This window comes from Ammospiza nelsoni, chromosome 7, assembly GCF_027579445.1.
Source record: "Ammospiza nelsoni isolate bAmmNel1 chromosome 7, bAmmNel1.pri, whole genome shotgun sequence".
Taxonomy (NCBI): domain Eukaryota; kingdom Metazoa; phylum Chordata; class Aves; order Passeriformes; family Passerellidae; genus Ammospiza; species Ammospiza nelsoni.
This window is the reverse complement of record NC_080639.1, coordinates 13,215,221-13,240,652: the sequence shown is the minus strand read 5'-3', so window position 1 is coordinate 13,240,652 and position 25,432 is coordinate 13,215,221. Positions and strand designations below refer to the sequence as shown.

The window sequence follows — 25,432 nt, the reverse complement described above, 5'->3', positions numbered from 1 at the left end:
TAGTGAGAAGAGGTCAGAAATGAGCTTATTGCTGAAGACTGTATGACAATATGGCATTTTTCCATATATTCCAAATATACAGGCAGCCTAAATTTGTGTCTGAAAGGGGCACAAGCACACATTTAAGGGTGAGGAAAAAACAGTAAGAGGCCCAAAGAAGATTATGTCTAGCTGGAAAAAGTGGGAGAGGTGATGGAAGGATGCCAGAATTTTCTTAGCTACTTCATGTTTCAATGGAAATAATGGAAATATTCCTAAAAACTACACAGGAACCTGAATGAAACTTCTGAAGTATCAGAGTCTTATGTTTACAGAGTACAGGATGAGAACAGAAACAGTGAACTCCCTGGCATTTAAGTCAGCATGCTCACAGCCAGCAAGGAACTGATCATTTATAAGACTCTTTTACCATCTGCTGAAGAAAACTGTAGTTTGTTATTGAATGTGAGGCAAGAAGGAAACATTTCTGCATTGCAGATTTAAAATTTCTTCAATTTGTGCAAAAGAATATATTAAGGGCAATATGGACTTAGCAGGATCTAGCCTTTGAGCAGAAAGGCTAATCTATATAGATTTCCCTATATGAATGTCATAGTTCTTCATCACATATAAAATACTGAGTATTTTATATTTTCTAGAAAATACGTCTTAAAATGCTAACAATAGTCAGAAAATCAATTATTTAGGTTTAAATACAACTATCCTATTTCTACTCAAAAGCACTTCAGACCATTACAATAATTTAATTACAGTAAGTTTTAAGTAACTATCAAGCACTGCAATAAGATAGGGAATCAGCCCTGCACACAATTTAGTTCAAAGTCTGCAGAAATTGTTGCCAAGATTTTCCAAACTTCTCACAGATTCTATGTTGCAAGGATGGGACTTGCTTTGACTGGATTACTGGAGTGTTATTTAAACATGGTGCACACGTATATATACACACAGATATCCAAAAAAGTACCAGGGACTTCAAGAGAAGTTTCTAGGTGCATGGCCCTAGAGAATGGACCAAAGTTTTTCTTAAAAAGTGACAGGCAAAAGCAAGAAAAGCATACAGTGGTGGAGTCACAGGACAAAGCTAACCTGATAAATGGAGTGACATAACCAGAGGGTAGAAAGGAGGCTTTCCTACCTGTCAGGCACACCCACCTCGCTTTCCCGAGATGACTAGATGCCATTTCCTTTTGCCTTGTCAAACAGGACAGTGTTTTCTACTGGCAAATACTTTTTGCAAGATAAAATGACAAGCAAATACCAGGAAAATATTCTCCATTCTCCTGAAGGTACCATTCTAACTCATCTAGGAGATGCACAGTAGTATCTGATTTGAAAACTGTTACCCACAGACCTATTCTCTGTTGCAGTGTTCTGCCCATTTCAAAGACACTTGGCAGGGGGGCCAAAGCTTACCTTCTGATGCCAAAGGACAGACGTGCCAGCTGCTGAGACTGGGCTCCAGTCCCAGGATGATCCCCTGCTTACAATGTGTCTTCCTAACAACTTGAACAATGAGGTCACTTTTAAGCTCGCCCTCCTTATATGTAACAGGGAGCTGTCCATTTTATTCCATTAAAAGTCTGTTAGAAATTGTGTTTGTTTTATTCAATCTTAACTGAAGTTCTACTTTTCTACTTTTTAATGTGATTTCATCTACTGTTCCCTTCAGAAGTTCTTTCTCATACCATCTCTGTTGATAAAACCAGGTTTACTTTTCTCCCCCAAAAAGGCATAGCCATTCCCTCAGCTTCTTCAGGCCAGGGGGAGAAATCCATGTGGTTCTCTTCCTGTGGAAAATCACACTTCTTTGTTGCTCTTGGACCATTCTCTGTGATGGAAATGACAAAGATTTGGTAAATTCGACCAATGTCAGTATGAACCACCATATTGCTCAGTAGGGCACTGTCATGCTAAACAGTGACACCTGAGGTTCCTGTGGTGCTGAACATTGCTGAGCTTTTACTTATATTATTGCTCAGGAAACTGAAATAAGAATGAACTAAATGACTTGGTAAGAGACACACTAAATAAATAGTAGGAGGAGATTAATATTATGTTTCTTTTTCCTACTCTGATGATTCTGAAAGATTTCCCTTGTGTATAATGTAAAGCAATGTTACTGGACTTTAGGGGAAATCAGGATGCTAAAATCTCACTGCGTATCTGACAGAACACAAGAAGTGTGTTCTCTTAGGGAGGATCACTACATCCCCATTTGCTGAGTCATGTATCTACCATGCCAGACCCAGACTAGTTTCTACAGTACATAAATGTTTTTAAAATTTGTCTTTCCAGAAGTATTGTCTCCCTGGGATGGTTGATCAGTATTTACATTTTTGTTTAATCAAAGTGGTTTTCTGCCACTTTGTTTCTTACCAGAAAGAAAACAGATATATATAGCCTTGTTTCCCTCCTGAGAATATAATGCATGTTCTTTTAATATCTGATAAGTGCCATGTGGAATCATGGTTTCAAAATATGCAGAAGCAATCCCTGAAAAACACATATCTTTGCAGAAAATGCAATTAAAAGACCAGTGGACAAGCCAAAGATCTGTTGCAACACGGGACTGGCCTTCTAGGTAAATGACATACCTGAAAAACAAAAAACCACTACATTTCCATGGAACCAATCATAATCTTACTGCTATGGACACCAGTTGTAGGCTGGAGAAGCAGTGCACTCCTCCTGGCAGCTCAGTCTGAACATGCAGAGCACATGGTGGCATCTTCTTTCTGTCTGACCAGCTCTATCAACCAGCAGCAGTTTAGCCAAGGTCTTTAATCCAAGTATAAGATTTGTAAAACATTAATTCAATACTTGCATTCTAAAGCATGAGTCTCTCAAAGGCAGGGCAAGTAGCAGAAAGGCAGATTTACTTCCCATTTCATGGTTTCATAAAGGATTTTATGCCTTACTATGAATGTTCTGCACTGAGATGCAATCATTAAATAAGAAAGTTGCACTCTCTGACAAATGTGTACAAGCCAACTGCCTTGCAGCAAACAGCACTCTGTGATATCATAACAAACCAAAGAACTGTGCCATGCATTTTCAGAACTCAAATGAACTTTTGTGCTTGGGAGGTGGTTGTGTAATAGCAGCAAGAACTGCCCACAAATATTTGCGAAAGGAATGCAATAAAAGAATTTTGGAAGAAGCTACTGAAACACGAGTGAGGATTAAAAAAAGTCTGAACCTGACTGCTTGGATTCTACTCAGAACTCAGAAAGAACCAGGCAAATCTTGATTTTGGCAGTCCAATATCTAACTTACAGGCTAACCCTCAAACCAGAACCTAGTATTTATGTTAGGTGTTTAAGCTTTCACCACATGGAATAGGCCTACTGGGGGGTAGACTGCTACAGAAAATTGCTCTCATGAAGAAGATCAGTATCAAGAGTTCTTCTGAACTATCTCCAGTTTGGGTGTAACTGTGCAGTTACAGTGCACATTCATGTGCCAATAGCCATCCAGTATGTCAGTGCCTTTGAAGCCTAACATTTCTGCTTACCTACCTCCCTGTAGATAAGAATACTTCTTTCATAATATCTCACATAGCCATATTGTCATCTGTCAGGATGGTCAATTGCTGAAATTTCTAACTTCCAGGAAGTTTGTTAAACACTTAAAAGTCAGCAGACAGCTTAATATGCTTCAGACCCAGAAAATTCAATAACCCATATTTGCTACACTTACAGAATTTACTGAGGCAACCAGACAAAAGAGCCACTTACAAAGTGGCAGGGAGGAATCTTTGTTAATAATGACTGAGAAGGAAACAAGATTTGCACTGCAGAAAAAGTGTGGGTCTTAAATGTGATGACTCCTTGGAGTGTGAACACTTCAGTACTGCAGGTGGGGAGATGTCATTGCCTGCAAGGTTTGGGCAAGATTTTGACAAGGTTTGACTTGCCCAGATTGAACAAGCACCCCTGCTGGTGCATGGGTACGGAGGACAACAAGAGACAGTAGAACTCCTCCCCAGTTCTGCAGATGTGTAGGCTCCCTGCTTCAGTATATCCCAGCATTCACATGTTTTGGGCTGTTAGCAACATGTGGGGTATTACCGCGCCTGAGTGGGCGCAGCTGGTGAGAGAAAGACGGTGAATCTTGTTTCTTGAATCAGAAGGCTGAATTTATTAATATAAGATATAATACATTATAGTTATACTAGAAAGAATAAGGAGAGAGGTTTTGCAGAGCAGCTAGGCTAGCTAAGAAGAGATAGAAAAGAATCCACAACAAAGCTGTGGCCAAGGACTCAGTCCCCTGGCTTGCACTGGTGATTGGCCCTTAATTATAAACATAAAACATGAACCAATCACCAATCAAAATAGGTGCCCCTGTTGCATTCCCCAGCAGCTGATAACAATTGTTTACCTTGTCTTCGGAGGCCTCTGGCCTCCCGAAGACACAGAAATCCGAAAGAAAGGATTTCTGTGGAGAAATGTCTGCAACAGTGGGGTTGCAAGCAGTCGTTGACAAACCCATGTTTAAGGACTTAAAGAACTTAAGCCCTTATGTAAGGACTGTTGCTTATCTCGAGGGAATAGTGTTTTGAGACAATGGAACCTGAGATAAGCACACTTGGCACAGCAGGAAGGAGCTGATTCCAGACCTAACAGAGGTAAAGGTTGGGTTAGCATTGGGAAAAAATTCCCACTGTGACAAAATATGGGAAAGGAAACAAGTGCTTATACACACACTATCTCAAATGATTGGAATGGCATGTATGCCCCAGGGGTACCCAGGACCTGGACTCTAGCAAGGCAGTAATTCCAGAAGAATGACTCTGGGACTATTGGCACAGGGTCTCATTTACACCTTAGGTGGGGCAGAGGCATCTCTGATAATTAGACTGTAACACCAAACAGTGAGACTAAGAAGATGTTTCAAATCAGAAAAACTAACTGTGGCAGCAGCATTCACATTTAATTTATTGACTTCTAACAATATATAAAAGCCAAATAATTACGAAGAAAGCAAAGAAAATTAAGTAAACCCCAAAAAAGCTTCAGCTGTCTTAGTCACCTTCAGTACCACGTCCACTGATTACAATTACTATTACCTGCCTGGTCTCAAGGCACTGTATCATTTCTTCCAGTCCTGTGCACTCCTGTGCCATGTCTCTACTGTCTTATGACATCTAAAATGGTCTAGACACCTATGTTTAAGCAACTGCATTTCACCAACTCATCACTGTTACAGAGACAAATTGAAACAATAAAGATTCTGTATCTTAATAGCCAATGCAAAAGCCGTTAAAGTGACTGACCTGATTTCTGTCACAGATATATCTCAGCTTGACAAATGAAGGGAAGACAAGAGAAATTGTGGAACACTGAGAGGCAGTGAAATAATAAGAGCCTGCAGGCTGACATGTCATCCATTCTCCCATTCAAAGAACACTGAATTCCATGTCAATTTTCCCATTCTGTTCAGAGGGTTTTGGCTTGCTCTATGAGATAAAGAAAGCTTCTGGTGGAAATTAAAACTTTGTCAACTTTTGGGATAAAATTCTATATATCTAGACTAGCCACGGCAACTTGCCTGGCATAGCAAAAGAGAATCATAACTGTTGTTTCTTGCATGTTTTTAACACAAAGATACCGGTGCCAAAAGAGTGTAACCAGCTTTTCTACAAGTCGGAGCATCACTTCTGGTCAAAAAGGTTCTGAATCCAACAAACAAGGTTCTGATTCTTTGACAAAGATCTCTGCACTCACACTTCACTGCAAGACTCAAATCTAAATTAGAAAATTAGCTGAAGCCATTACAAAATCATTTATCATATGAAGTGGTTTAGTGTAATACGTGGCAGTAAGTTATCTAGCATACCTTTACACTTTCCTCTCCTGCAGCATTTAAGCTGTGCTGATCAGCAGATCTTTTTTGTTGAAAATATATGGTTCAAATGCAGAAGATTTATTTCTGACAATTAAATGCAGTCATTTAAGCAAAATACTGTAATGAGTACGCTGGAGGAAGAATGAAGATAAGGATGTAAGATATGAAGTGCATATTTTTAGTAGCTGATTCTATTCAGGAAAAGAGAAAATATGTTTATCTATGTGTTGATTAGTGCATCTTGGGTGTGTAAATCAGTTTTCCATTCCGGTCTTACGCACTATGGCTTGTCATTCACACAGATGTGGCCCAAGGAGGAAGAAGCTTCATTGTTTGCCATCTAAGAGATAAGCAAGAAATGACAACAGTGACTTTGACAGGCAACCTCCCAGCATTGTCTTTATCAGGTGCCTCCAAGTCATAACTGGGATTAGGACTAAAGAGGGGTGGAGAAGCATGGTCCCTGCTCTGGTGGACCTCACCTCCTACAAGCTCCTGCAATGAGAGTAAGCCCACAAACCTACTGATTCAGGGGCCAATGGTGCCTCACCACAGTCACAGAAATACCATGGGAGTAATCTGTGAATGAGAGCTCAAGAGTTTCCATAGCAGAGGTTAAGGCGTAGCATGGATTTATATGCTGGCAAAGACCTTGCCTCACTAAGTAAAAACTTACCCAGAAAAAGAATTGTAATAGCAGTGGGAACATGACTACAGTGAACAATTGCAGAAAACAGAGCATAAAGGATCAGCATTATACAAAGTGCATTGCCTTGTTTGTTTTTCTTCTGTCTCTTTGTGTTTGCTCTGAGTTAATTTTTCTCTCCCAAAGAGAACTGGGCATAGCAGGGAGTACTACAATGAAGTGACAGTGCCAGCATGCAGTTAGTGGGGCAAAGCACCTGGAAGGAGACTGAAGAGGCTTAGAGCCTGATCCATTGCACATTAATAAGATGAGCTATTTAATCCTCTATGGGATTTGACATGCAGAAGGAAAGGAGGAGGGTTCAGGGAAAGAGAAGGCTGTAAAAATTATGTAAATTTCAAAGAAAAAAACAAAACCAAAACCCAGAGAAATTCCAATACAATGTTTGAATGGCATTTGTTGAAATAACTTGCATAAATGAGACCTGTTAGCAGACATTTCAATTACAAGGAGCTGTATTTAAAGCATGACTGATTGAAGGCATCATTAGGCAATTCACTCTTTAGGGGTGCCAAAATCAGCAACTGTTACCCAGCCACTGTTACACAGAGCCTTACCCCACCTTCTCTTACCATCCCAGTAAAGGCATCAGCGCAGTTTGCTCGTATTTGCTCAGCAGTCAGGGGGCTGTTCAGTGCAAAGGTCTTTTTCAGTCCTCTTTCATTCCTCACACCAGTTACTGCATCCCTCAAAGCAAAAAACACAGAGGATCCCAAGAAGAATCCTGCCTCGCCTATCCCCTGAAAAAGATTTTAAAAAGCCAGTCTCATATAAATACACACATACAGACCAATTTTGTATTGCATAGTACACACAAGTAAGCTGCATCCTCTGAATGACATTATGATTTCTCTGTCAATTAATATTTTTATTCTAACTTTTCAGTTTATCACCACATTTAAAAGTATGGTTTTAAATTGATTTTGCAGCTTCTGTGTACAGTCTGTTAACAAAAACTTAAAATCACTACTTGCCAACAATTAAAGTGACACAACAATATCTGGCTTTCTGTCCTATCAGCTTCCCCGATGTCATAAATAAAACAATTTACTGGACACTTGTGAGGAGGAACTGAAAACTTATATGCGTTTTATATCAAAATAATTTCTCAGTTTGGCCTGGGATCTAAGAACTAGGCCCTGTGATGATCGGCTTACCTTGGATGCATAGATGGCATAAGGATTTTGAGAAGGTGACAGCAGGGAAATACTAAACTGTTCTGGAATATCACAAACAGCAGGGATCTTATACTGATCTGGACCCCGAGTATAGAGGACTCCTTCTGAAGAATACTTTAACTCCTCCATTGTATACAGTCCAACACCTTGAACAAAAGCACCTTCAATCTTTAAATAAGAAAAGAAATGGCATTTATGTACTCATGTTTGGTTAACCAAGAAAACTTCACCAAAACTCTTTTGTATCACTAGCTGTTACTGTGATATATGTGAGGCCTAACGCACTTCTGTTTGCCTAATGAGATTCTTCAACATTCTGGGGCAACTGCAATGGAAAAGCTTTCACATTCCTCTCTCATACCTGAGAGGACAAATGCTTGTATAATGAAGTGGTGACATCTATGGACCAGCCTGCTGTGAATAAACATGTGTCCTTGCTATCAACTGGGGAAGGCAGATCAAACAACTTGGAGACTGTAGATCACAAACAGGATTTAAGTCCAGTACGTAGAAGACACACACACATTCTGGAAGCACTACAGGCTGAAACCATGGGTAAAATTCAAGCTTCTTTGACATCTATAGAGTTCTGACACCGATTCAATTGGAGCAAGTCTTATAGACAAAAGACATTCTAATATGTTCTATAAACTAGTAAAAAATGAGTATTTTCTGAATTAATGAGGTAATCATCATTTCACATGAGGACAACAGTGTAATAGAATAAGGCATCAGAAAATTCTAGGCACATACCTGTCCTATATCCACAGCTGGATTTATGCTGCATCCAATGTCCATAACAATGTCTGTTCTGAGGTTCTGTTAATAAAATTAGAATTTATATCACCCAGAGAGATGGAATGAAAGCATTAGAAAATAATGTGGGTCAGAGCTGGAATTCAGTGAAATAAGAAATGCTGAGATAGAGGCCCTCCATGTAAATAATTTCAGAATAATTTCCAATATCTCATGACAAGCAAAATGTCTCAGCTTTTACAGAAGTTTAGCCAGAGACAGCCCTGCCAGATTTTTCCCATTGCTGAAGGAAACGCTCATACAAATGTACAGAAAGAGGGCATATGATCATCAGTCTGTAGCCTTTAGCTGGCCAGATGGTCAAAAGCCTGGAAGTTGAATATTGCTATAAGGTGTTTGCTGGCAAACAGGGACAGAACAAGCAAAGAACATGTTAGATGTCAGGCATAACCCAAAAGGTGAGCACACATGACATTGACACGTATGTCAGAAGCTGGTTAGTACTGCACAGCTTCCATTCTGCTCCACCTATAATTCATATTTACACCATTGATATATTTACTATCATATGAAGACAGGTGACTTATTAATCTCAAATCTAAATGATTGTTGGAGCAAACTTTATTCGCATTACTGTCAAAACTTCTCTGACATTCAGTTATTACCTTGTGATCTCCTGTTAGACAGTTAATTTCAACCTCTGAACAAGCAGCTCCAAAAATAAAATATGTGAATGGCTGTCCTTCCCCTTTCTCCCAGTCCATGTATTCATTGTAACCTCTGATGGAAGAAACAAGAAGAAAATTGACCAAAGTTTACATTATAACAAAGCAGATAAGCACAAAACTTTGAAACTGCTTGTGAAATCTTAAGTACAACATCTTAAGGGAAATCTTAAGTAACAGCTCAGAACTTCAAAATTTCATGAAAGTCTACAGAGCACCACTACTTTAGGTTTCATGCCTCTGGTATTTATATAAAATTGTAGCAGACAAACAAGCTATTTCAGTTCAGGAGAGTCTATAACCAGCATAATCCTAGAAATATACAAACAAAAGCACAGTAACCAAATACAGAATAAACATTTAAGATAGTAGTTACTGGGGTAATAGCACATAAAAGAATTTAGAAAAAGGGAGGAAAACTTGTCAGAATCTATGAAAGAATAATTTACAAGAGATAAATGAAAAAGTCAAAATTACAGAAAGAGCCTACAGAACTGAGTGAGAGGGTTAAAAGAGGAATATTGAAATAAAAGTGTAATTATTTAGAAGGGAGTGGGATTCACTGAGGACACCATAGAACAGTGAAATGTGGTGTCTTCCAAACACGGGAGCTTTGTGACTAAGGTGTATTTTCTGACTATGTATGACTGAAATGTCTTTGTTGAGCATATTTAAGACTGTCATAAAGCAATTACATAGTACAGAACCGTGCACTGAAAAAGGGATACGCAAACTCCATATACTCAACTCCTCATAATCCATTTACCTCAGCTGCCTTTGAGATCCTTGGAAGTAGAGAATATGACTGGCTAAAAACTAGATCAATGCAGGATCTGAGGCTTAGGGATCTGCAGATTTTTTTGGACACAACTAAATATCAATAGCAAAGTATGACTGTTGTGCATTTGTGCATTACTGTGGTGATATCAACATTCCTAAAGAGCTGCACAAGCAGAAGACATACTTGAACAGGCTTAACAGCAGGAAGGGACATTTGATTTTAGTATTTCTTGGTGTTTTATAAAAGTATGGTTTTCCTAAGTGCCTTTTCAACTCACTCCAGACTGCCCAGAGACCTGAAAAGTTGCTATTGATAAGGAAAAACCACCAGCAGAAGAATAAAAAAGATAAGGTACAGCAGGCCAAAAGAAAAGCATTGCTTTGAATCCCACCTGAGTTACAGCAGAAAAATTTTTCATTTCTGGCTCTTTATAAATATTGTGAAAGAATTCAAATAAAAGGAAAAAGAGACTGCTCTGAGAGCAGTGGGAACAATGATATTTATAGCTTATAGTAATCCAGCTCCAGTAAATAACCGATATCCCACTCTGCACATGACTTACAGGCAGCAGTTACTTTCTTGATGCTTTCTGGTTTGCTAAATGTTAAACTATTGAGCAAAGATGGCATAAAATATTATCTTAATACTTTCTAGAGAGTCCACAGAGGACTGGACATAAATTAACACCTAAACTTTATGCTTCCAACCCTCCCCTATAGCAACTAATTATATAAAACATAAAATGAGCTATTAGAAAGACCTATAAGACAGGATATCCTCTTTACAGCACTAATTATCTTCAGAAATCAGTCCTGGTCTAATTGATGCATTTTTAAGGAACAAAAATATATTACCTAAAATAGCCAGTAGCTGAAAGGCTCACACTCTGCTTAAAAGCTTCTCCAATCTGTAAAATATAGCAGTGCTGATGGTTAACCAAGGAAGGAGTCAGGAAGGAACACAGCATAGACATATTTACTTTATTTACATATCTATATTTACCCACACATATTTACTTAAAACCCAAACTGTAAAAATTGTAAAGAAAGGAAGACAAACTGAGTTAAGCATGTTTAGCTGCACACAGTGTCTAAAGCTACAGAACTAAACTCCTTTTGCACGAACCATCTGATACAAGAAGAAATAGACCTGTCAACAGCAGTGTTCTCGCAGAATCTTCATTACTGGTAATGCCCTAGGCAGAAAGGGCCCTGCTCAGTTTTTCTGATCAAGTTCAATAGAGATGGGTCTCTCTGTCAGCCAACCAGATTTGGTTGATAAGTCACTAATTATACTGGGTCATGAGACTGTGTGCATGTGCAACCTTTTGCTTTTTCTTTGATAAACTGCCTTTATCTTAACCCACTGACTTGTTGGCTTTTTTCCATCCTGTTTTCTTCCCCTATCTCACTGAGAAGGGAAGTGATAAAGCAGTTTGTTGGGCACCTGGAGTCCAGCCAAGGTCAAACCACCACACTGACATAAAAGATCTGCATGACCTATTTGCACAAAAATGACAGTTTTCAAGATAAATGCTCTTCTTTACAAAGTTCTGCCAGTTATAAAAGTGACAGTATGAGGACCTGAATCTATTTCCTTTGAGTGATTCTCATGTTAGATTTACTCAATTTACAAGTCAAGAAATTTTTGTGAGGCTTTTGGTTGGGTTGTACTGACTTCCCAAGATACAAAGTTACTTTGCCTATATTAACATTCCTTCTTTGGTCAGACATTTCTGATAATACTTTTGGTATATCTGAATGATTGAAATTAATTGTATGTCTATTAGAGGAGATTAAGTGTTTTGGACTAGTGTTTTGTTGTTATTCCAAGGCCTTTGCTGCTTTTTGGATTGCCCCACTAACAAGGAGGCTGGAGGTGCATGGGAAGCTGGGATAACTGACCAAAGGGATATTCCAGACCATATGGCAGCATGCTCAGTATGTAAAGCAGGGGGACATTTGAAGTGCTGGTGTTTGTCTTCCCAAGTAACCATGACATGTGATGGCACCCTGCTCTCCCCAGAGATGGCTGAACACCTGCCTGCCCATGGGAAAGAGTGAAATAATTACTTGCTTTGCTTTGCTTGTGTGTATGGCTTTTGCTTTATCCATTAAACTGTCTTTAATTTGACTCACAAGTTTTCTAGCTTTCACTCTCGTGACTCTTTTCCTGATGCCACTGGTGGGGAAATGAGTGAGCAGTTGTGTGGTGCTTGGTGGCTGGCTGAGGTTACACCACAACATACTGCAACCCTTTAGACATAGGCTGTGGACCAAATCTGAGCCTATGCAGACCTGGCTGCACCTAGACTCCTCTGAACAGTTTAGAAAGCCAGGGGATCTCACTGATGCTCATGACTCAACAGGAGAGACCATAACCTGATTTTACTATAATCAATTCTAACAGATTATAGATTTGTTACTTAGATATTGCACTAGCAATAAATCTAATTTTTATCTTCCACATAATCATTTGTGCCTGGCCAAGAACCTTCTCTTGAGTTTCACCTTTTTGTGACACAGCCTTTTTCTACAGTTTTTAACTTTAGGATTATTAGGCTGAGCAGATTTATAGACTACAGTACATTTATCACAGTTTCTGCCAGCACTCAAACACATTCAGTGGGATTCACAGGTTTTACCCAATCATTCCAGGCTCCTGTTGGGTTCTTCTCAATGATGGGCTGCAGGCGTTTCAGAAGAGTTTGGCAAGCATCCTGGTGAAAATTGGGAGAATATATCACAAAATAAACACAGATACATTTGGTACTATTCAAGTCATGTTCTAGTTACTATTTAATTAGTGTATGCTTTACTGTCATCTTAGTTTGAAAAGGTGTTGCAGGAAGTGTCATATTAACTACAAAGGCATGAAACTTCTAAATGGTTAAGTTACAAGGGCTGGGACCTGTATGAATCAGTAGATTTCAAACATGAACAGAGTGCAAGATTTGTATAGGACTAGTTAGCTTGTTAGATGAAACAGAGACTTTGTCAAGTATAAGCCTTTCTGGGAAAGTCCAGATCATATTCTGAAAACTCAAGCACCATTCCAGAGAAACTGTCAAGTCATGTTTCTTCTTGGCCATCTCCAGCAGTACTGTTGGTAATCCCAAACTTGATATATATGGGATCACCAGGGCCTAAAGTCTGGCAAGCATACACCTCAAGGGATAGGGTATTTTTTTCAACTAAGTACTATTCTTTACCTTCACAGCCATGCCATTGACATCTGTCCCTGCAGATCCTACTGAGGCACACGCATTGGGAACAGTTGTTGTGCTCGTTTCACAGAAGTGGATCCGTGACATGGGGATGTTCAATTCCCGACTAGCAACCTGTTCCAGGAACAACATATTCTTTGTTTTAGAAAAAATCTAAACACTCCAACAATTCCCCAGTATTTGCTAGAAGTCAGTGATAGCAGGCAAGATAAAAATTTTATCAAGTTCTCTTCCAATCTCCAGCTGAGATAATTCTGTCCAATTTGGCAGTAGTAAGAAACAGAAAAGGACAATGTTCTACCTGCACTCAAACTCTGAAGTCCAACACTCATTCCTGATTTTCTTGCTTATACCCTGTAGGACTTACAGCAAATTATGCAAGCCCAGGTCACAAACTTTGATTGACCTTATAAATACCTTTACAGATCTGTCTCAGAATTATCCATTACCAAATAGGATCATAATGTTATCATCCTGACTATTGATATCCTACTATCAATCTGAATAATCTCTGCCTTTTTCACTATGGGTTTTATGGGATCAGCCCCCAAAAATCTTATTTCTAAGAAGCCTCTTCACATGCTATTAGAAGAACAAAAAACAGTCTGTTTTTTCCTTCCTTCTGCCTCTGCAAATTAATGAAGGTACCTTTGCTTTCTAACTCTATCAACGTAAAGTAGTACTGGCTATGCTGATAAAGAAACTGTCCCACTGGTACACTAACTAACCAAAAAGAAAACCTTCACACTGTATATCTGCATGATAGATAAAGCACATGGCAGTACCTATTTAGATAATTCGTTACCTGGATCATTTTTGTATGAATACCCTGCCCCATTTCAATTCCACCATGTGTCAGAAGCACAGACCCATCAGTATAAATATGAACCAGTGCAGCAGCCTGAAAAACAAAAACAAAATCAAGATCAGACTAATGAGGAAATGTGTTGTAATGTAGTAATGAATTGAATTTAAAAAAATACTAAGCGTTTAAGTGTATTTCAGTTTATCTGATTAGTGCTTTTGAATAGAAGGCAAAATTTGAAAGTCTACTTGCTGCTCTTCCTCTATAATGAACTTCGAAAGAAAATTATAAAAAGCCTTGTTTTGTGGTAATTTTTGTTATTAGATCCTGAAATAAACCTACACCTGGCAACAGTATTTCAGTGGTTCCAAAAGAAGCTGGAGAAAACCCCTAACTAGTGGCTCTAAGTGCAATTTGCTGCAAGTTCCATTTTCTCTCTCCTTGACACGTGAGAGCCCTAGAGGTTATTAAATGGCATAGGCCGAATTTCCAAATGAGATATTATTCCTGGACTCAACTAGAAGTAGCACTGTAGACTACAAAGACCTTGTGATTTTAATGGTGAACAGAGACAGCCAGTTTGATATTAAATAAGTCAGTCAATTAATTAATTTTTATTGATAGAATGTTGTCTGTTTCAGAAGCACTGGACACCTACATAAAAAAAATACAAGGACCAAAAATATTATTGTCCTTTTTTGCTTTCTTAACCTTAGCCTCTGATGGCATCAAAGGACTTAAGTCTTTAAGAGCAGCATGCCATAGTACCTCCACAGGCAGAAAAAGGAGGCTCAGAACTATTTCTGGAGTGGAAAAATTATTCAATGAACATTTTTCTATCAGACTTCAACAACTTTTTCTAAGTGCATTCAACTCACCTATTCCAACACTGCACCTCAACAGATGGGACTAGCCTTTCAGTAGGCAGGGTCCAAGCTGCCTGGGTCCTGAAATCCAAACAGCTTTGATCTCAGCTTCAAAAGAGCTACAGGCTACTACAGCCTCTTCAGGGAACAATCATCAGGTGGATTATAATTTTCCAAGAAAAGGTAACATATTCGTTTTGTATCCTAAGATAAAGCGACTGCAATCTTCTATGGATAAAATGCTTAGCTGATTTACTCTTCATGAAACTCACCTGAGAAAGGTAAGGTGTGCCTAGTCCAAATGGAAATTTCATTGGTACAATGGCAATCCCTCTTTTCTTCCAGTAATTTTGTTTGTTAAATTCACTGATAGCTGTTCTCCTACTGTAGTACGCAGATTTCTCCATACATTCGTTCCAACACCGTATTAAATTCTGTGGATCAAGTGTTTGTTTGAAGTGTGTCTGCTCACTCTTCTTATACATATTTATTTCCCTAATCTGAAAAAAATGAAATTACAGCTATCTCACAATCCTGTTAAAGACAAACTGACTGTCTGGGAGGACTAACAGACAACAACAAGATCACTGTATTTTTTTTAACAATTACCAGTTTGTAAGACCATGCTATACATTCTACAACCAAACATTGATTTTAAAAAAAATTTATTTCAGCACAAATTATGTTTGACTTAGAAAAGAGCTGTGCAAACAATTAAACTAATCTAAAGGTTTTTAAATTTCCAATTCCACAGACTTCATTTCAGGAGAGAAGACGCCTTCATTTAGTCACCTTTTCTGGTGATAAGCCAGTTTTATCTGCAACATCTGTTATCCAAGTTTCTGTCACCAGTCCTGACTGAGGAAAGCCAAAGCCTCGGAATGCTATATTTGATGGCAAGTTTGTTTTGCAGGCATAAGCCCAGCACCTCAAGTTGGGAATCTTGTATGCATTGTCCATTTTTAATAAGGATACTTCTGCTACCTGAGATAGGAGAAAAACAGATGTCGTTTAATGTCAGAACAGTGCTTCTTTCAAACTTACATTTAAATCTTCCTCATCTCTCATATAAAAGAGCTTAACTTGAGACAATTAGCTTTAAAATTAAGTTTCTGGCAATCATTGGTATTAAGAGTATTCATGCATGCATACAGACTTCATTAATACATCTTTCATGCAATATATTAATTTTTTGGGTTTCTTTTGATACAGAACACAGCTGATGTTACTTGTACTTGAATGTTATCCACAGTTAAGGATGTAGCAGATATGTCATTTTATGATTGATTTTGCTCCTTCTTCAATACCAAAAGTCACACAAACTAAAAATAGCTTAGATTTAAAGCTACTTTTGCTTTAAAAGGAACTGATGAAAGCATTCTGAACTATTCTGAACTATCATATCCTATGGAAATCCACACTTTAGTTCCACCAGAAACCATAGGTACTGCAGTCTACAGTGTCTTCTGGTCCTTACGTTTTTCATTTAGAGGTTTTACATGCCAAACTCAAAACCACATAAGGAGGAAAATGCTATACTAGAGACCTCAAACTAGGCTCTAGGAGTCAGTATTAAAAAAAAAAAGGTTTGATGCCTGATGAAGAAGTCACTGTCTTCTCTTCAGTGTTAGGTAGATTTCTCAGAATAACAAATTCAAGCCTTGGTTATTCCTGCTAGGTCCAGTAGCTTCACGGTATCATTGTAGGACTTCACCTTAAGACAGTTCTGACATGATCTGCATTAATGTACATACTTCTAATAATGGATATTCTTCTAACCTAAGCTATTTTTCAGAAGCAGGTTAGGCAGCAATACCACAGGCAGTTTCACAGACAGATTTCAGGATGCAGAAAATCCTCATAGGAGGGGCAATGACAAGAAGATGAGGGGTAGTACATGAAACATTTCAGTTACAGCTAAATTAGCCTGAACAGACACAAATACCTAGTGATAATATCAAAGCAAGAAACATTTTATAGTTTGCAGACCTGTGAGGAACTGAGGTATACAGCACAATAAATGCTGACCCAGTATAGAAATGTATAGGGATAGCAACAGGATAACTATCACTATGAATTTTCTGAAGGCCAAGAAAGATTTTCCCAGCCCTGAAGACATAAAGCTTTAGGCAGGAACAAATGAAAGTAACTACACATTTTAAAAGGAATACAATGTTAGTTGAGATGTTCATAACAGAAAAGTAAGCCTGAGAAAACATTCATGAAGTGAATGTGTAGGGCAATATAAGAAAGCAGTGAGATGCTCCACTAAATTTAATAAGGAAGGGTTAACCTGCTCAGTGTAAAATCTTCCAAAAACCCACAATCCCTATATTAAAAGTCTATAAGATTAATAATACATGGGCAAAGGAATTTGGTTTCATAATTTTCCAGCTAATGACTCCTCCATGTTGTAAGGTTCGTCAGTATAAAATCCTTACCAGGACAGATTCATCAGGGGTACATCCTCCATTAATATAATATATAGCATCCACAGCTGTGATCCTACCATCAGTCATGAAGCCAACCTAGAAGGATCAACAGTTATTTAGAATTCAGCATTCACTTGTTTCCAAAGTGCTTGTGTATTTTGAAAATTAACATAACCCACACATTTAGGGTCATACCACACTATTAATCTCTGGGCAGCATTCTGAAACTACAGAAGGACAAGAGAGAAAGAAAGTACATTTCTAAGATATAGGCTTTCCCTCCTGGCATCTGTGATCTGTATAGGTACAGCACAGAATATACAACATAAGCCTGTTAGGAAAGGAAGGATCTCTCTATTGCCTGAGATGGCTGACAAGAGTGTCACCAAGGAGTGTTTACTGTAGATAAAATCAAATCTCACTTGAATGGTAAGAATAGTGTCTGGCAGAAGGAATATGACATTTATGTTTATTAATGAAGAAACGTTATCTTTATCTCACATCCCTCTTTTCACCTGTTGCTACTAACAGTTCCTGAATTCTCCACACGAGCTACAGCTCATTTTCAATTTTAGGGAAGCATCTTATAAAACCTCTCTTACTTTACCTATATAGAATGTCATGCAACTTGCTTAGTATTAGCAGCTAAATTTGCAGCAGCCTTAGGCTGCAAGCTGTGAACTTTCCCCTATGTATATTGAACTGTTACCCAGTCAAATAAAAGAAGGTCTCAGAGTCAGCTCAAGCTGAAAGATAAGGAAGCTACAATCTCTAGCAAAGGCTACACACTTAGATATAAGAAAAGAAATGGCCCAGTTACAGACTGTGAAAGAAATCCAGGAAGAATGCGAAGACTCCAGACCCTTAATATTCCTACTGGTCTGTACGGTCAGTGAGGGATGGGGAGCTTAGACTGTAAGGGTATAATTGCCCAGGTATAATCCCATTGTTCAGAGTCCCTCTTAAAAGGCATCCAGCTTGAACTGGAGAGCTATTAACCAAAGGTATTTTTAAAGAGAAATCATTCAGCTTATTGATTCAGCAGAAACCTGAATTTAAACCCCATTATGGTGGCTGGCACACATAATTTATATGACAAGTAGAGAGGGAAAAGAAGGCAGAAATTATCCTAATGAATAATTATAACTGATGACAGTGCAAGGGCAGGGAAGAGATTAATTTCCTCCACAAGGTGAGTTTTCTGCATGACACTGTTTCTGTGAAAAATTAGCTGCTTCTTTGTGTGAATCTAACCATATGGAGAGTTTAAAATAAAGTTCTGCAGAACAAGTCTGCAATAGGTTATCTTCCTGTTCCTAGAAAGAAGACAGAGCTATAAAAGGATTAAGAACATGAAAGAACTAGAAAAAATAATAATACAAAACCCTGAAGAGAAGAGGTAGAAGCAGACAAAGGGGCTGTGCAGCAACTATCTCTTGGATTCCTGGCTAGTAGTTTTGTTTTAAAATTGAATTGGTTATACCAATTTTCATCAACAGAACACATTACCCAGTAACACTGAAATATTATTTGCAGAATACAGGTGGGTATTTTTTCACTGAATTCTTGTGGCACTCACTTTATATTTAGCCATAAAAGGATGTCGGCCACCCATGATTACCATATCATCCTCTCGGCTCAGAATAAGACGGACTGCTCTGCTGGTTCTAAATCCAAAAAAGAAAAGTCAAATTGCAATTAAAATAAAGGATGTTATTAATAAGATGGCTATGGCTACTCATCATGTATCCAGGTCCAGCCATGCATATAAACATGATTTAGGTTAAACTTAACTTTAATAAGCCTGAACATATGCCTAACACGATGTCCAGATTTCATATTTCTCACATTTACAATCATGTCAGAATTTTTATCTCTTGAAAGCCAACAAGATACCTCAGTGCAAACTACTCCTGAAGAATCTATTTCAGTGTTAAGTGTTTGTCATTTCTTAGCTATTTAGAATCACACTGAAATAGACTGTCTTGGAATGAAACCAAAGTATCAATAACAATAAAAACAGGAAAAATAGTCTAGAAATGCATATATCATTTAAAATAATTACTTTAGAAAAATGTACATAAAGTTTAAAATAAGGTCCTAAGAATAAAAAAGATACTTTAAACCATAAAAGAAATATTTTTAGCATGGCCTGTTAATAAAAAACACAGATAATGTGGCCAAAAATAATCAAGAGCAAATTTTATACCAGTGACAGTAGAAGTAACATAAACCTATTGAGCTAACACCTCAGATGACAAGATCATTTTGGCTGAAAGGATGTAGCCCAATGTGAATTCAGCACCAAATCAGTTATGCTTATAAAGGAGTTTTGTATGCCCTGACAGCTAACCCTGCCAAATTTGGAAGATGGGGGATGGAGCTTTACATGTTAATGTTCTTAAACTATTTCAAGAGGTATTAGAAAAAGCAAAGTACCTCAGAGATTTATGCTAATTTTGACTGAAAGACGTTGAGAACTGAGCTAAAACTACTTTTTCTTAAAAGCAGTTCCACTCATGACTCTTCCTTCTGCATTCTGCTGTGTCAACAAAGTTCACAATTGGAGGGTTAGTGTCATATTTTATTGTATGCAGGAAGTCCAAGTAGGTAGGGACTGGTCCTTTTGAGTATTTTTAGCTCATACTAATATCATCATCTTGCAGCCCATAAATTTAGTTGAGGCTAGAGCTGCTTAACATCAGTAATCTAAGAAAACAAAACAAAGAAACGTACTGAACAGTCTTGCAAAGTGTGAAGTCAGGATTGTATGACATTTTGACTAGCAGCTTTGGAAAAGAGAAATCATTTTAGCCAAAATGGAAACTTTGTTTCCTTAACTTGTTTCATATCTCAAAACACACATGCTGCCACTTACTTGTTTGCTGCCACTGCAGCAACTGATGCCAGTAAGCCAGTTCTCAGGATTTTCCCACCAAAAGCTCCACCAACTCGTTTAACATGGCACATGATCCTGTTGGCTGGAACACCTAAACTCGCAGCTACCATCTCCTGTAAAACAAGTTTTAATATTTTATGCCAATCCAAACGAAGTCCAAAAGCTAGATTCTGAAATAGAAACCTTTTCTAGAAAAGGGTTCCACAGATATTTCTATTCTTCTATCAGATGAATATAACTTTTCCTTTACCCTAGGTTAAAAAGCAAAGAAAGAATAACAAACTCTCAACAGTGCTCACATTTCAAATCTTTACCATGCAGACTGTGAAAAGACCATTGGCCAATGTGAACAATAATAACCTTGAATTACATTGTATAAATAGTAGGAAGCTTTGGGTATAATAAAAATGGATTAGTAAACAGTTTATATTATTTTTATTACCAAGGTAATACCTCATTCTTATTTAAAATAAAACTATTTGTTTCTTAATTATCTAAGGTCTTGCTAGTGTCAGGAATGTTTTTGGTTGAAATAATTTTCTCAAACACAGAGTTCTTCATTCTAGTTGGCTATTGGCAATATAATAATAATGGAAATTATAAAAGGAGCAGAACTGGGCGTTGAACACAAAATGCCAGTGTTGAGTCTGAAATACCAGCAGTTTCATGCACTATGGCCATTGCTCTGCAGACCACAAGCTATGGCAGCTTTGTTTTGTCATTTATCATCATGACAGTGTCTAGAGGGCTAGAACACCTCTACTATGAAGACTGAGAGACTTGAGGTTGTTCAGCCAGGAGAAGACACCTCCAGGGAGACTTTACTGTGGCCTTTCAAATTATAAAGGGGATTTCACAAGAAACAGAGGAGGACTTTTTAGCAAAGCTTGTATTGACAAGACAAAGGGCTATGCTTTTAAACTAAAAGAGGGCTGGTTTAGACTGGACAAGAGAAATAAATCTTTTACAATGAGGGTAGTAAGGCATAGGAACAGGTTGCTCAGAGAACTTGTGGACACCCCATCACTGGGAGTGTTCAAGGGTGTGTTGGATGAGACTTTGAGAAATTTGATGCAGAGAAAGACAGCCCTGTCCATGGCAGGAGCGATGAATTAAATAGTCATTAAAGGTTCCTTGAAACCCAAACCAATCTGTGATTAGGAGACTGCTGCATGGAGTAGCAGTCTCACCTACACCTGTTAGACTTGATCAGATCCTCAGTCGGTTCTGACTCTGTAGAGAACTAATTGCTCCTCACTCCAGTAGAAAACTGAGATGGAGGAGCCTAAGCACTCCACAGGGAGTTTTTCATGCCTACTATAGTGGAGGTATGAAGTACTTTGTTCAAAAGGAAAGGAGAGACTTATCCTGGCAGTGGAGTGCTCAGTGTTTATCAGAATACAGCAGCACGACAAAGCAGCTATTATTGGACATCTAGATGGCAACTTCATGTTTCTATGGCTTCTGTTCCTACAGATTTGTAACAAAACTTTAAAAGCTCTATTGCCACAAGTCCACACACTTTCTCTGAGAATGCTCTGCATTACCTGAATAACTGCTGGATGCTGTGTTGACACATACAAATCCATTTCTTTATCCTCTCCTTTTGGAACAACAAGCATACTCTGAGTCTCCATGTAAAAGTGTTTCTGTCCCCCAATGCAAATCTCCCCTGATTCAATGAGAAAAATACAAGTATTACTGAGGGAAAAGGACAGAAGAAATCAACCAGAGAAGAACTAACAGCCCACCATCATGTAAATGATGGTAATCAGTTCCAAATCCTCTGATACTTCTTGTGTGAAAGAGCAACATCTAAAATAAAAACACAAATTAAAATCCTTGTAATATTAAATTGGTCTTGTTCCAGCAGCATCACCAGAACTGGATTAAAGCAGAACACTATTGCCCACAAGTGGTGACAACAATCAATAAAGCCTAGATAAGTTAAACAAAGCATGCACATACTGGACCAGGTCAAGAAGAGGGCCACCAAGATCACCAGGGGGCTGAACCACAGGAAGTATGAGAAGAGGTTGAGAGAACTGGATTTATTAATTCATAAGAAGAAAAGGTTTAAGAAGACATCTGTCTACAACTACCTAATGGAAGGGTATAGACAAGAGCAAGCCAGACTGTTCTCAGAGAAGCCCAATGGAAAGAGAAGAGGCAATGAACACAAAAAATTCCAGCTAGAGATAAGAAAAATCAAAATCAGCATGAAAGCAGTGAAACACTGGAACAGGTTTCTATGCAACATGCTATAGATGTTGCATAATCTCCATATTTGGAGATATTAAAGACATGACTGGACATAGCCTGTAACAACCTGCTCTAACCAGACCTACTTTAAGTAGGAGGTTGGACTAAGACTCCCTCCCAACCTAATTCTGTAACTTTTTCCAAGAACAGGTGATGCATAAAACTTGAATGTAGCAGCAGAACAACAATACACTAGATTTAGCCATTTTCTCAGGCCTAATGACTATATGGAAAAAAGGTAGAACTGAGACTTGAAGAGCAGACAGCCAAACCCAAATACTGACAGCCAAAATTTTCTCATCAAATGTATTCTACAGTTTACCTTCAATTATATTATCAACAGTTTCAAATGCTTCATCAACATTTCCTTGTTCTAATTTTCTTTTTGGCTCAAAGAATGACTTGTGTTTTATAGCTTCCTGTAATGGAGAAAAAGAGAAATGGGGGGGTTTAAATATTTCTAAGATTCCCAGCAGCCCTTTAGTCTCAGGACCAACACCACTGTCTTCAGAGACTGGAACTACCAGCTACCTAAATCAATGAACAGCTGTATTCCATCACTTTACTGTCATTGTTGAGTTTGTTTTTCAATACCAGCAATTCTTTCCTGATGCATCCTGTGTAACTGATGACAGCAGTTTCTGAAGGAAATGCATTCAGTTTATTTAACCTTCCCTTCCCAGTCATACACCCAGGAAGTGACCAAGACACCACAAAGTATGCAACAGCATCATCCAAAGTGTGATGCCAGTAAGAGGGGAAGAACTCACAAGGACTAAGTAGAGGTGGAATCTATTTATAAATTAGCATTTGCTTTATTTCTAATGAGATTTCACTGGATTTTCAATTCTAATGAAATGTTAACAAAATTTGTCAGCCTTTATCTATTTTTCTATCAAAAAGATTGTTCCATTAGACCACACACACATTAAAACAAGCTGTAAAGTTGTTTAATGCTGAACTAATGCTGATTCCCTGTGTGTTCTTTGTTCCTTACTTTTATTCTCTTTGATTCAGGGTAAGTCCATATGTGACTCTCACATTACACTTCTAAAATATTCATCCCTAACACCTTTCTTTCATTTTCCCCCAACAACTCCTACATCTCCAGCCTAGCTTTCAAGCTAGACAACAGATAAAAATGCTAGAGATAATCAGGAGCTAACTGTTAGCCACTATACACATGCTGACTTACCAACTGGTAGCTACCAGAAAATTAGAAACCAGCATGCTCATTGCCTTTTCCTCACTGGGAACATTAGGACAGTCCTTTTGTTTTTTTGCATTCTAATGTTTATTACCGTAAAACTTGTCAAACCTTCATACTTTCAAAACTGTTGCCTATCACAAGTGGTCAAAATTAGACAAAAGGTTAAACATTTATTTATAGGGAGATACTCATACTGCTTAATTGGATGTTCAAATTCATCTTGTTTCCTTAAAAATCATATTTTAAAAGCAACTAAAGAGTGCAAACTGCTTCCATTCATTAAATAGGTAAAACAATAAAAAAGCAGAAGAAATTATTAGTACCTCAATTGTTAAAATTACTGGTTCCAGCATTTCATACTCTATCTTCACTTTTGCAGCTGCTTGTTTGGCATGAACATCTGAATCTGCGACCACGGCACAGACAATCTGACCCACGCAAATCACCTGCAGAATACACATCAGTACTGGAACAGTGGATTCAAGCAATTCCCACACAATCAGTAACACAATTCATGTGTTACTGATATTCTTATTTTACCTTACCATCACTTATGTTTCCTGTTTAGAAGTTTTCTTTGAGTTAAGAACTTTTGTATTTTTACATCATCCATGAAGCTAACAAATTATAAAAATACCACTATAACTACAGAATCAAGGAAAATACACTGTTCAGAAATGGATAATAGGACAATAAAAGGCCGGGGAAAAAAAAAAACAGCTAAAATTATGAAAATCAGTTGCAAAAAGATTGTATTTATACCTAATTATGAAAATCAGTTGCAAAAAGATTGTATTTATACCTCATTTTTTGCAAATATAATCTCTGGATCATCAGAAAAATGAAACTCATTTGCAGCTGGCACATCATGAGCTGTTATGACATCAAACACACCTGCTCCTTTTAGGGCCTCTGAGGTATCTATAGATCTGATTGGGATATGGGAAGAGAGAAGTGTAATTCATTAATTATGCAAACTGATCGCAGAAGAAGGGAACACAATACAAAGGTATATTTCTTCTACTACCAAGATTTGCTCACAGGCTCACATACACATTTTCTTTCTGTCTCTGGCATGTGGAGAAGCACAGATAAAAGACAATTTAAGATTCTACTAATCTGCTTCATTTATAAAAGATAATTTAGATATAACAGGGAAATCATTGGCCCATTAGGTTGCCTGAATTGCATTGGTTTAATAAAAAATCACGACACAATTACAATATTACAACAGCAACTTTCTAAGACCCGACAGCCTACACACATATTGCAAGATACAATTACTCATCTGCAGATGGAGGATTCATGTAGAGAGATATAAAAGTTACAAAACCAGTATAAATGGGGAAGGAATGGAAATGTCTAGGTGTATAAGGACCAGAAGGAACAGCAGAAGGTCTACAAGAACAGCATGTTTTGACAGCATCTACTTCAGCAGGTCATCAGATCCCTGCACACGTACAGGCATCTTCTCTGGACACCCACATCAGGAGACAAAGGAGACCGACTAGATTCTATTGACTTGCAGAGATGGGGGTGATGTCGCCTCTGTGATGAGACCAAAAAGAGGGCTGCCAAACCCAGCAATGACCTAAGAATAAGCCAGGAAATATGACAAGGACTCAGTAGCTAGAAGCCCCAGTCCTATCTGTCATGACAGATCACTTGGTTGTGTCTTGGTGCCTGAATGTTGAACAAACTGCTAGGATAGGTGTGTCTTGGCAGCATAAAAGCAT

At 38.1% G+C, this 25,432-nt stretch overlaps 1 protein-coding gene across 2 annotated transcripts in view; it reads right to left on the bottom strand.

Annotated features, from left to right (window-relative positions):
• Positions 1-4,113: 4,113 nt before the first annotated feature.
• AOX1 (aldehyde oxidase 1) overlaps positions 4,114-25,432 on the bottom strand; it is a 39,582-nt gene continuing 18,263 nt past the window's right edge. Inside the window, exons 18-35 of one of the 2 annotated variants that reach the window (XM_059475825.1) lie at positions 24,499-24,625; positions 24,020-24,142; positions 22,809-22,905; positions 21,772-21,896; positions 20,204-20,337; positions 18,905-18,992; positions 17,335-17,421; positions 15,686-15,877; positions 15,166-15,393; positions 14,028-14,123; positions 13,208-13,336; positions 12,641-12,715; positions 10,851-10,903; positions 9,156-9,270; positions 8,488-8,553; positions 7,714-7,902; positions 7,119-7,296; positions 4,114-6,190 (exon numbers count right to left, since the gene is read on the bottom strand). In XM_059475825.1, coding sequence (XP_059331808.1) covers positions 6,177-6,190; positions 7,119-7,296; positions 7,714-7,902; positions 8,488-8,553; positions 9,156-9,270; positions 10,851-10,903; positions 12,641-12,715; positions 13,208-13,336; positions 14,028-14,123; positions 15,166-15,393; positions 15,686-15,877; positions 17,335-17,421; positions 18,905-18,992; positions 20,204-20,337; positions 21,772-21,896; positions 22,809-22,905; positions 24,020-24,142; positions 24,499-24,625 — 2,116 coding nt within the window. In that variant the 3' untranslated portion in view covers positions 4,114-6,176. The remainder of the gene's footprint in view (positions 6,191-7,118; positions 7,297-7,713; positions 7,903-8,487; positions 8,554-9,155; positions 9,271-10,850; positions 10,904-12,640; positions 12,716-13,207; positions 13,337-14,027; positions 14,124-15,165; positions 15,394-15,685; positions 15,878-17,334; positions 17,422-18,904; positions 18,993-20,203; positions 20,338-21,771; positions 21,897-22,808; positions 22,906-24,019; positions 24,143-24,498; positions 24,626-25,432) is intronic. The other variant, XM_059475824.1, reaches the window with a different exon arrangement.